This window comes from Furipterus horrens, unplaced genomic scaffold, assembly GCF_987537825.1.
Source record: "Furipterus horrens unplaced genomic scaffold, mFurHor1.1.pri manual_scaffold_9, whole genome shotgun sequence".
Classification (NCBI taxonomy): domain Eukaryota; kingdom Metazoa; phylum Chordata; class Mammalia; order Chiroptera; family Furipteridae; genus Furipterus; species Furipterus horrens.
In genome coordinates this window covers 64,032,896-64,045,251 of record NW_028327179.1, presented here as the reverse complement: position 1 = coordinate 64,045,251, position 12,356 = coordinate 64,032,896, and the positions used below count along the sequence as shown (strand labels likewise).

The 12,356-nt window shown below is 39.6% G+C and overlaps 1 protein-coding gene across 1 annotated transcript in view; it reads right to left on the bottom strand.

The window, feature by feature from the left end:
• The window catches only part of HECW1 (HECT, C2 and WW domain containing E3 ubiquitin protein ligase 1), a 576,869-nt gene that overhangs the window by 310,096 nt on the left and 254,417 nt on the right, over positions 1–12,356 (bottom strand). Inside the window, exon 6 of the mRNA XM_090287382.1 lies at positions 4,136–4,278. Within this exon, the coding sequence (XP_090143508.1) occupies positions 4,136–4,278 (143 nt within the window). The remainder of the gene's footprint in view (positions 1–4,135; positions 4,279–12,356) is intronic.

Sequence of the window (12,356 nt, the reverse complement as noted above, 5' to 3'; positions counted from 1 at the left end):
GACACCTAAAATTATATGAATTTTAAACTTTAGTTTCCACCACTGAAAGTTTTATTTGAACACAACTATGCTTACTGGTTTACTTACTGTCTGGGGCTGCTATCATGCTACAATGGCAGAGTCAAGTACCTGGAACAGAGACCTTATGGCCTACAAAGTCTAAAATATTTATTAATGCGTACTTTACAGAAAATTTGCCAACCTGTGTTTTAAAGAGGAAAAAAGATATGGATATCCTTTGCTTGCTTTTTCTGTGCATATTGACATTTTCCAAATATGTTCTTAATAATGAACAGTGCCATCAACAACATGTGCATGTATTGCACACACACACACACACACACACACACACACACACACACACACACACACACATATATATATATATATATATATATATCCTGGCTGGTTTGGCTCAGTGGATTGAGCGTTGGCCTGCGAGCTAAGTGTCGCTGGTTCGATCTACCAGTCAGGGCACATCAGAGAAGGAAAACTCTGACTCCAAAAAACCTCCGCTGCCTTGCAGCATACCTCTTTAGGGGAAAGGCTAAGGGAGTAAACCCCGACAGAAAATCCGGAGCCGGAGTCCCTAAGGCGGTTTGACGTTGTAGTCAACATCGGCAACTCCTGCGGCGCACCTGAAGCCAAGCTGTATTGACTCCGTCTTTCCCTTGGACCCTTCAGCTGCGAAGAGAGGGGGGGTCTGCTGCATGGGCAACAGCAGACCCTCCATATCACCTTGCCCAGGCTCTGTAGCTTCAGCTTCACTGGAGAGGACACTCCAGCGTCATCGCAAGATGTCGATTCAACACAGGAGGAGACAGATACCGTGTCACTCCCGAGTCGGACTGCGCAGCCATTCTCGGCGGTGCAGATAGACTCTTAAGAAGCTACACCATCGTCTCTCGAGACGGACGGCTGCCGATGACGATATATATATATATATATATGGTCTAAGAGAGGATATTGTGTGGTTACTAAAGACCCTGTGGAGTGCTTCAGAAAGGGACCTGCAGCAGCGTACAAGACCTTTGGGTTGGGTTTGCTGGCCTATGACTTCAAATTACACCACATAGACACTCTGAAACTCTGCCCTATATTCTGGCACCATCCCTGCTGAATGCTAAAGGTAATTTCTTAATTAGAAATAATTAAGAAAAAAATTATTCAGGGACAATCAACCTGAAACTTTGCTTTTATAGTTTCATCAACAGCAGAATACACTGCCCCCTACCTTGGCCTAATTAGGAAGAGTAACTACCTTGCCATATCCAGGTACCCAATAAAACAAGAACATATTTCAAAACAGATAGTTACATGGTTGATTATAAATTCATTCCATTTGTTCACTTGTGACATTCAACTAAAAAGATAAACCACTTGCTATTAGTGTTTTAATGCTTCTTTTTCTAGAAAACACCAGTGCTATGAGTAAACATATTTTAATGATCCACTGACTTAGTATTTTTTATTGTTAAGCCATGGTTTAGTGTGGGACTTCCATGGAAGTCTATTAAATAAATAAAGCACTATCTGCAGGAAAAATAGAACAAACCACAATATTTTGTTTATTTAGAAAGGCCTTGGTCAATATTGTGACATAGGTCTACTACGACCATGAGAAAGACACCCTGAACCAAAAACTTAATTGAAATCAGGAGGTACCTAAAGAGAATTAGACGGACAAAAAGTTAAATTTATTATGTGTTGTATTTGCTTTCTAGGCTTTTCTTTACCTTGCTTTTCACCTAGTTTATCAACAAGTATTTTTTGAACCTGTGTCAAGTAAAAAGTGCTGCAGTCGATACAAAGCATGTAAAGCATAGCTCCTGCCTTTAAATAGCTTACATCCAGCTGGAGGCATAAGACAGGACCACTAAATAATGGTTCAAGGCAGCTGGTGGTATTTCTAACATGAAAATGAGTTGGTTGGTGTTAGAGGACTTCAGGGAAGTCAGGGGGACAGCTGAGGGCTGGAATGTTATAGGCAAAGAACTCGAGGAGGCATTAGTAATAAGAGTGTGTGTGTGCCTGGAGAGAAGGGGAGCAAAATTCTGATAGTAGAAAGACAAAGTGGAAACCTTTGCAATGAATGGAGGGGGATGGATGTGGAGACTATTTGTTGAGGGCAAAGGGAAGCTGTGGCATGAGTTAGATTTGATTTTCTTACAGGTGAGCCCTGAGGTTCTGCCATGGCTCAGGCTCAGGTTGCCACTGCTTCAGTGGCCATTACCCCAATGCCCTTCTACATTTGTGCACCTGCAGCATGGTAAGCAGTGCAGAAATGGCCTCTAGAAGCTGTGGAAAGCAGCAGGCCTGGAAGGAAAAAGTTGCTCCCCTTAAGCCCTAGTGGGTGGCCTCTTATTTCATCAGAGCTGGTAAGAGGAAAATGCCTGAAAGGTTTGCTGTTGCTTCATCTTAGACAGGAATAAATCTCAATAATGCTCTATATTTGCTTCTCTTTATTCCTGGATGGCAAGAACACTGTGGGAAAATTATATCTCACATTGTTCTGGTAGGGCAGACCCTTTCCCACCTCAGTTGCTTGCTTTCACCACTTAGGGATATATCTTTCCACAGGAGGAAGTAGGAGGCCAGGGGGGGCAGAACAATTAGGTGAAGAAAATAGGCAGCAGTTTTGGTTTATGAAAAGTACTCATCATGGAAGAGCAGATGAGTTCTTTCTGTGGCTGTAGCAAGCAAAGGGACAGAAATCCAGTTTAACAGACACTAATCAAATCTATGATATACACTAGACAGCAATGTGCTCAGCATTGGGGTAGAAAGAATTCTATCTAGACCATCTTTACGTACTCCAGTCTACCTTCTGGCACAGGTGTTAACAGCTGTGAGAGAAGACAGTGGGGCAGAGGAGATAAATGAAAAGAGTGGCCAATGATAAATTTGAGAATCAATCCCAGGAACATTTAGAGGAGCCTGTTGCAGGGGAGAGCACTTGGGCATTAAAGAGAAGCAGGTATGGGTTTGAACTCTGGCTACACCTCTGTCACTCACAAGCCTTTTAGGTAATTTACCCTATTTAAGTATAAGATTTCTTATAAGAAAGAATGGTGGTAGTGCCTCAGTTCCAGCATACAAAGAAGACTAAGTGTTAAATAACAATGATCACAAGAAATACTATTCCCTTCTGAGTTCCTACTATGTACCAGGAGCTACATTACATTTATTATGTACATATTTTATTTGGTTGTTTGTTTAATCCCCACACCCATGAATGTAAAGTACAAACATTGTGTTTGGCACATGGCTATAGCTCCATGTCAGTTCCCCTTAACTTGACAGTTAATGGCATATCTTTGTGCACACAGTTAAACACGTTAAAATGTTTTAACTGTTCTTATGATAACCATCAGCGAGTCCAAAGTCCTTCTGAAAATACAAAGGGCTTTAAATTAAGACAACTGGAAATTCTGTATTGATATCATTCTAAGGGTCACATTATATTGAAGCATATATTTATGACCAGGGAACTATAGTTAGTGTTTTCAAATATACCTAATATCACCTAAAGAAATGCATAAGAGTTTTATTTGCTCTGATTTCACTTTAATGATTACCATAGTTGGACATGAATATAAAAAATATAAAACACAGGATCATATTCTTATATGCAACTGAATTATGCAAGTAGTACAATTATTGTTTTTTCTATGAGAACTTATGCTTTTAAAATTTAACACACATTATCTAACATTTTCTACAAATACTATTTTTTATAATGTATTCTAGTAACCCAGAATTTTTTCTTGTTATGGCATTTTCTCAAGTGATTAAGTCCTACACACAAGACAAGAATACAAATAAAATATTCTCCATCATAAAAAAATTTTTAATTTCTACCTGTACAAAAAAGATCAAGGGCATTAAGGGCTTTTTTTCAGTATTGTGTCTTAGGATTTTTTTTGCACTCTTGCATCAGTAACCAGTGATAAACAAAAAAAAAAAGGAAAGGGTTTGTTTAATTGAATGTTGTAACTCAAACAACATAATGAGATAAGCCAAGGAAATTTAACATCATCATCTCATTTTAGTTTGAGTCTCTTTGAGACTATATTTTTGCTTGCAGGCCTGTTGGCTGAAGCATAGTACACAGAAGTTTCAATCACATATTTACCCTATGGCGTGTCTTTCCAGGAGTCTCTGAACTGGCACTGAAAGCTTTCCCAAGAAGCGCTTGATGATAGGACGGCTCTTGGCAAACTTGTCCTTCACCTCAATTTCCAGCACATCAGTGGGCAATGACACAAAGCTGAATTGCTACAATGAAATAATGTCATATTAATTAACTGAGAGTTGTGAGGGCTGACCAATTCCTAGTCCATCTGTTTGGATAAAGTTATTGTAAAATATCCCAGTGGCTGCAATCCCTATTTATTCAGTAAATGAATAATGTCAACAATGAGGTGTTTCCTCAGTGCTTAAAAACATGGTTATTCTCTGAGATTCAAATAATAAAATCAACTCACCTTAAAAAGAAAGAATGTTACCCAGGCCTGACCATAATTAACTAAAGGTACTAACATACTAAAAGTAAGAAAAAGCACAAAATCACCTAACATAAAGAAAACGCACTTTAAATCAAGAATTCATTTTTTTCATGATGACAATGGCAGAGATTTATAAAAGACTGATAATGCCACACATTTTTAAGACCGGGAAAAGACAAGCACTCACACTGCATTGAAGGGAATGTAAATTGAATGAAACTTTGGGAAAGGAATTGGCAATATTTATTGGTATTTAAACTGAAAATTCCTTTCAGAGTGGAATTTTACTTCTGGGAATTCTCCCTCTGGATTAACCTTCAAAAGCATGCAAAAATAGGGCTTCCTGCCAAGATGGAGGCTTAGACGGACATGCTCGGTCTACCTCTACAACTAGAAAGGAATACAACTACCTCAAAACAAAAGATAACCAGAAATTCCAGAAAATAAAACTACATGGAAGCCCAACATATGAAGTTATAAACCAGCCGTGCTCACCTGGATGGGTAGGAGGGGCAAAATCAGAACCGGAACAGAAAGGCCGGTGGTGCTGTTTGCAGTAGCAGTGGGGAGAGAGGTAGGGGGAGCAATCCTGGCTGCTCGTGACCCCAAAGCGGGAAATGGCAGCCCCCCGCATTGCATTGGACAGTGAGGCCCAGAGGGCGGGAGTACAGACCCTGGTCTCCCAGCAGAGAATAACGGCAGGAACCCATCTTGGACCCCTACCCCCACACAAAGCCCAGCAGCGCGGCAAAAAAGGTCCGGATCGCTGCCTGTGGCTGGGTAGTGACGAATACACGGGGCTTCGCCCCTCCCCCCCAGCCTGCCCAGGAAGCAAAGCAAAACACAAATCTGTCCAAATGAAGGGAGACAATGATTGAAATCCCAGTGATGCAGCTCACCAGGCAGCAGATGAAGAACCTGACAGACGAACAAATAAGAAACCTTTTGGAGACTCAGTTCAGAGCTATTGTTATAAGGTGGCTTACAGAATTAACAAAAGATTTGGAACAGGACAGGAAAGGAAAGAAAGCCACTCATACTGAAATGAACGAAAACGCATACGAGACAATTGGCGAGGAAATAAAATCCAGAGATCAAATCAACAAACCAGAACATAGAGAAGGAACAAAGAGTCGACCAGTGCAGAAAGAGGACACAAAAAGTAAGGAAAGTGAGGAGAGGATCAGAAACTTCTGGGACAGCTATAAGAGATCGAACATTAGGATTATATGATTGCCAGAGGGCGAAGAAGAAGAACTAGAAATTGAAAAATTATGTGAAAAAATGATGAAGCAGAACTTCCCGAACTTGGGGAAGGAAATAGACTTACAGGTCCAGGAAGCACAGAGAGTTCCAGAAAAAACTGGACCCAGGGAGAATCACTCCAAGACACATTATAATCAAATTGTCAAAAATTAAAGAGAAAGAGAGAATCTTAAAAGCAGCAAGAGAGAAGAAAAGAATCGTGTACAAAGGGGTCCCAATTAGACTATCAGCTGACTTCTTAAGGGAGACCCTGCAGGCAAGAATGGACTGGCAAGAAATATTCAAAGTAATGAAAATCAAAAACCTACAGCCACGAATACTCTATCCAGCAAAACTGTCATTCAGAATAGAAGGACAGAGAAAGTGTTTCCAGGACAAAATAGAACTGAAAGAATTCATTAGATCCAAACCACTATTATATGAGATGTTAAAGGGACTTATTTAGAAGAAGGAGAATCAAAACTATGAACATTAAAATGAAAACTGCATCACAAGAATCAACAACGGAAGCTAGGGAATGGAAACAAAGGCAAACTAAATAGGAAATGAGAGTGGAAAAAGAACTATAGGTATGGGAACATACTGGGGGAAGGTCAGCAGGGAGAGGGAAGGGGGAGATGGAGGGAGATGGTATAGGAATTAAGAAGCATAGTAGGAGGAAATGGAATAGACAGGAAGAGGTTGAGAAGAACTGTATGCGCAACCAATGGACATGGACTAAAGTGGGGAACAACTGGAGGGGGGCCACCGGGTGGAGGGGAGCAGAGGGAAGAGAAATTGGGACAACTGTAACAGCATAATCAATAAAACATGTTTTTTAAAAAAGAAAGCATACAAAAATATATATTTTCATAGAGATGTTCATTGGAGTATTATTAAGAATAGCAAAAGGCTGGAAGGACCAAACATGTCTATCAATAAGAAACCAGTTAAATGAAATATAGTAAATCTTTGAAACAGAGAACTCTTGCTGTCATTAAAAAGAAACAGACAAATATGCACTGACATGAAAGAATACTTGAAAAACTAAGTGAAAAAGCAAGGCATTGAAAAATATAAACAATGAGATTTCATTTGTACTCTGTAGAGAAAATGCCTGGAAGGGTACACTTCGAACATCTCTAGGAAGTGGGCTGGTAGAGGAGAGAAAGCATATATTTTTCATTTACTTCTAAACTGTTCATTTTAAAACAATATGTTACATAACTTAAAATAAAGGCAACAACAATTAAAGTGCAGAAAAGGAGAGGGAGGTAAATGTTGACATTGCCCAGCTCAGACTATCTGAGACAAAGGAGTCTTAATAACATTGAACTTTACAGTACCTAAATCAAGAATTCTGAAAGAGCTGGAAAATATAATTATTTTATTTTATTCCCAACGACAATCTTTTAATTAGTTGATTTCTACTTATAGATATTAAATATATTGAACATGCTAATGTTAACATCTCCTCTGTACCAGTCAGGATGGGCCATCTCCTCTGTACCAGTCAGGATGGGCTAGGGCATGCTGCAGTAACAACTAAATTTCAAGACTTTTATTCATTGTTCACATTGTCATTGTGGGCTGACAGAGGGCTTTGATTATTAGTCACTCAGAGAGCCAGGCTGATGGAGCAGTCGCATACTCTTTTGAACATTGCAAGCAACAGTTACAAAGGTAAAGAGATTTCTGGAGGGTGTTTTTCCCATAAATGTGTTTTCTTCCAATCCCAACCCCTAATCAGAGCTAGACACATGCACAAGCCAACCAAAGAGAAGGAAGTAGTATCCTACAATGTGTCTGGATGATAGAGGACAGAAATACTTTGTAAGCAGCACTAATGATTGCCACACCCTCCATGTGGCACTTCTAAATTTTATTATAATTCAGTTTTAGTTAACATTTATAAATTTCTAAGAGCCAATCACTCTTGGTACTGACAAAACTGAATTTATGGACATGCTAAGCTTGAGAAGCATATCCTCAAAGCTGACCTGTCTGAGTGAGAATCCAGCTCTCTGTAACTGTGTTAGGTCCTCAAAATTTCCATATCTTTGGCCCAGTAATTCCATTATGAAGGGTATTATTAAGAGTTTAACTTAAATGCTCAACAATAGGCTAGGTACATTGTACTATATGCATATGATTCAGTAGTTGATTTTTTTTAAATTACAATAACACATTATGACTACATATGTATATGTGATTACAATATAATCATAAAAAATCAAATGATAATAAGAGAAAATGCTTCTTTTACAGTGACAAGGGCCAAAAACATGTAATTAATGATCACAATAATATAAATGATATGAATAGAAAAATGACTGGGAAGAATTACAAATGTTTGTTTCCCTCCTCCCCACCCTGCATGAATTCTTCCTGCCTGCTTCTTCCCATTCCAGCCTCAGAGCTAAGCCTTAACAGCAGGTATGGTGGTGGAGAAAAAGGTCAGCCTCATTCCAAGACTCTTAATTGGAAGAGAACTCACAATGTTTGCTGGTTTTCACCAGTTTTTATGATATTTTTTATTTTTTTTATTCATCATGTAAATTTCCAAATGGCTTAAGTCAGTTTGCATTTTCTCATCCAAAACATCCTAGATCTGGCTGGTGTGACTCTGTTGTGAAAACACTGTTCCATCACCAAAGGGTTGCATATGAGCCCCGGTATGGGCGCATACAGGAAGGCAACAAATCCATGCCTCTCTCTTGCATCAACGTTTCTCTCTCTCCCTCCTTCTCTTCCTTCCTCTCTCTGAAAGCAATGAAAAAATGTCCTTGGATGAGTATTTAAAAAATTTCTAAATTGACACATTTGAAACAGAAACCACACATTTCAGATTTTTAACATAGTTCTCTTCCCAAGAAATTTAATTACTTTTAGGAAAAGCAATTAAATGTCAAATGAAACATAATTTTTTTTCTAACAAAGTTTATCGTAACCTATAAAACAATGACATTACGAATGCACCTGCAAGGAGATCCAACATGGTGAAAGAATAAGTGGAAGCTACACTAACCTCATCCCAGGACTAATCCGGAATTAAAACTAAATTATGGAGAAATTATCCTGAATAACCAACTGTCCACTAGATGGAGAGAAGCCATATAACCACGAATAAACAGAAGAAACCACTGTGGGGAAAATGGAGTCAGTCAGGCTCCCTCACCTGGATATCTGGGCATATATGACTCAGCAGTACTTATGTAATCATGGCTAAAAACCTGCATGCACAATGTCCCTGCTCTTTTTTTTTTTTAAGTATATTTTATTGATTATATTGTTGCAATAGTTCCAATTTTTTCCCCTTTGCTCCCCTCCGCCCAGCACCCCCCTTCACCAACAATCCCCTCCCCAAGTCTGTGCCCATGGGTCGTACATACAAGCTCTCCTGCCTCACCCTTTCATATATTCTTCTTTTTTTTTAAATAATTAATTAATTAGTTAAATATTTTAACAATAAAAAATAACAATCCCTCCCTCTCAGACTTAAGACCCTTTACAATCTTATAAAGGACAATGGATGAAGGTCTCGAGCTCCTCTAGCTGCTTCAAGCTGAACATGGTCGTCGTCCTACCTACCCTTGGGTCAAGAAATCCCTAAAAAGAGTGAGGGTGTGGAGGGGAGGGTGGCCTTCCCACAAGGGGAAGGATCGTGCAGACTCCAGGTTGGTTGGCTGTCTCTGGACAACAGCATGCTTGGGTTAACAGGCTGGCATCCTTGTTGTATTCTGGGGGCAACAGGGTTAAAGGACATCATTCAATCCGTAACCACTAGATGACAAAAGACAGGTATTAATTTTTCAATGTTCCACATTAGGGAAAAGAAGGGCTTCTTTGGAGGAAGGTATGCCAGGTACATCTCACCTGTCCAAAACCCTTTTGCCCATTATACTTAGTTTGGACTGAGGGAAATATTTTAGGTTTCCCCCCTCTCAGGCCTCTGGGCTCTTTCTGTCCAAGCCATTAGGATAGAAAAGAGAAACCAGTTTTAAAGTGAAGCCCACAGACCACCCCGTTCTTCACCAACCCAGCCACTTAGTTCGGCCAAACCATTGAGTGTCAGGAGGCAGCAATGTGGGCAGGATTAAGTGAGGCCTATACGTACAGACAATCACTCAGGTAATGAGATCGTAGGCTTATGCCCTTTGAAAACAGAAAACACATGTTAATTTATGTAACATAACCCACATACAAGTCTCTAAATCTGTAGGACTGTCTTATCGGAAAGACATCCAGTTGCAAGGCATTTGACATTCTTCTTGCCTGTAAATTAAACATCTTTGATAATGCCACAGACATAGTTTAACTTTCAAATGAAAACAAATATTAAATGAAAAGAAACTTTAAAGACGGTTAGCTGCACTACTTTATAGTCCACCACTGGGCATTGTGATCTTCCTTGAATCGTGATTTTTCTCCCTAAGATTACCCTCCTTGTCATTAAAGGGACTGCATTAAGTTCATTTTTAATTTATCCTGTTCATTTGCATAAACACAACAAGAGCAGCAAATGATCACTTATGATCTTTAGTTCTGCTTTGCTGGAACTTACGCAAGGAACATTTAGGGTGACCTTCAGTCTGCCCTTCAGGGCACAGAAGCTGAGCCACATACCTGGCATTCAGCCTTGCCTGTAAACACCTGTCTTTTCCAGGTCCTCCTGGTTTTCCATTGTGCCTTAAGGTCCCTTCTAGCCATCTTTCAGGAAAACAACCTTCATTCCTTCCCTGGAAAGATTGCTATGGACCGCTCATCCATCCAAGGTACCAGGCCTTTTATCTCATGGACTTTTATTACCTTTGAAAGTCAGTCCCAGTTGCTCAGGGCTTTTTGGTAACAACCAAAGCCCAAGCATGTCTCCTTTAGGCATGACATTCCATTCAAAGTCTTAGTTAAAAAACAAAACAAAAACCTCTATTAACAACTGGTCTTATTAGTTTTATGCAAAGAAACTTAGGTCATTACTTACTTCTTTAGAATGCCAAATTCTGGAGGGATCCGATAGGGAGAAAATATATACAGTGTGAAGGAAAATCCTTGTCCTTCTAATATTCACTGAACTTGCATTTCTATTCTTTATATTTTTATTTCCCCCCCCACTAAAAATTTTTCTGTTTGTTTGTTTTTCCATTACAGTTGTCTCACTTTTTTCCCCCTCTTGCTTCCCTGCACCCTGCCCTCCCTTCTTCCGCATTCAGTCTCCACCCAGTTGTCCATGTCCATGGGTCATTTATACATGTTCTTTGACTAGACCCTTCCCCTTCTTACCACTTCTCTCCCTCCCATCTCCCCCTTTGTTACTGTTAGTTTATTCCTTGTTTACATACCTCTGGTTCAATTTTGCTCATTTGTTTGTGTTGTTCATTAGTTTCCTGTAACAGGTGATAGCATAAGGTAATTTTCTTTTGTTGCCTGGCTTATTTCGCTAAGCATAATTCTCTCTAGTTCCAATCATGTTGTTGCAAATGGTAGAAGTTCCTTCTTTCTTTCAGTACTTATTCACTGTCATTTTCCCCCTTTGTACTCGTGTTCCTCTCTGTCTCTCTCTGTTTCTTCATCTTCTTAAAGCAGACCCTTTAGCATCTCTTGCAATGCTGGTTTGGTGGAGATGTATTCTTTTAGCCTTCTTTTGTCTTGGAAACTCCTTATTTCATCTTCCATTTTGAATGAGAACCTTGCTGGGTAGAGTATTCTTGGTTGTAGGCCTTTGTTCTTCATTACTTGGAATATATTTTGCCATTCCCTTCTGGCTTGTAGTGTTTCTGCTGAGAAATCTGATGATAGCCTTATTGGAGCTCCCTTGTATGTTATTAGTTGTTTCTCTCTTGCTGCTTTTAGGATTCTCTCTTTGTCTTTGAATGTTGGCATTTTAATTATGATGTGTCTTGAAGTGGGCCTGTTGGGGTTCATCTTCATTGGGACCCTCTGTGCTTCCTGGACTTGCATGATTCTTTCTCTCTTCATGTTAGGGAAGTTTTCTGTCATTAGTTTTTTAAAGAGGTTTTCTATTCCTTGCTCTTCTTCTTCTCCTTCTGGAATTCCTATGATACGGATATTATTATGTTTCATGTTGTCCTGCAGCTGTCTTAGAGCCTCTTCAGTCTTGTTCAGTCTTTTTTCATTTCGTTGCACTGTCTGTGAGTTTTTGTCTACATTGTCCTCCAGCTCGCTGATCCGATCTTCTGCTTCCTCTAGCCTGTTTTTAATTCCTTCTACTGTGTTCTTCAATTCAGAGATCGTATTCTTCATTTCCTCCTGGCTCTTATTGATAGCTTCCATGCCCTTTTTGATGCTGGTATAATTCTCAGTAAGTTCCTTATAGTTCTTCTGGAGTTCACTGTAGTTTTTCTGGAGTTCTTTGTAGTTTCCGCTGAGCTCATTGAGCTTCTCCATAATCCATGCTTTCAATTCCATATCTGATAGTTTGCTCCCCTGTATTTCATTTAGCACTCTTTCTGGGGACTCTACCTTTCCTTTCGATGGGGGGTTGTTTCTCTGTCTCCCCATTTTGGTGACTCCTATTGTTTGTTGGTGCTTCTTAGAATGATCTGCACTTCCTGGATCTGCCCCTGGTGGCGTCAGATCCTGTAC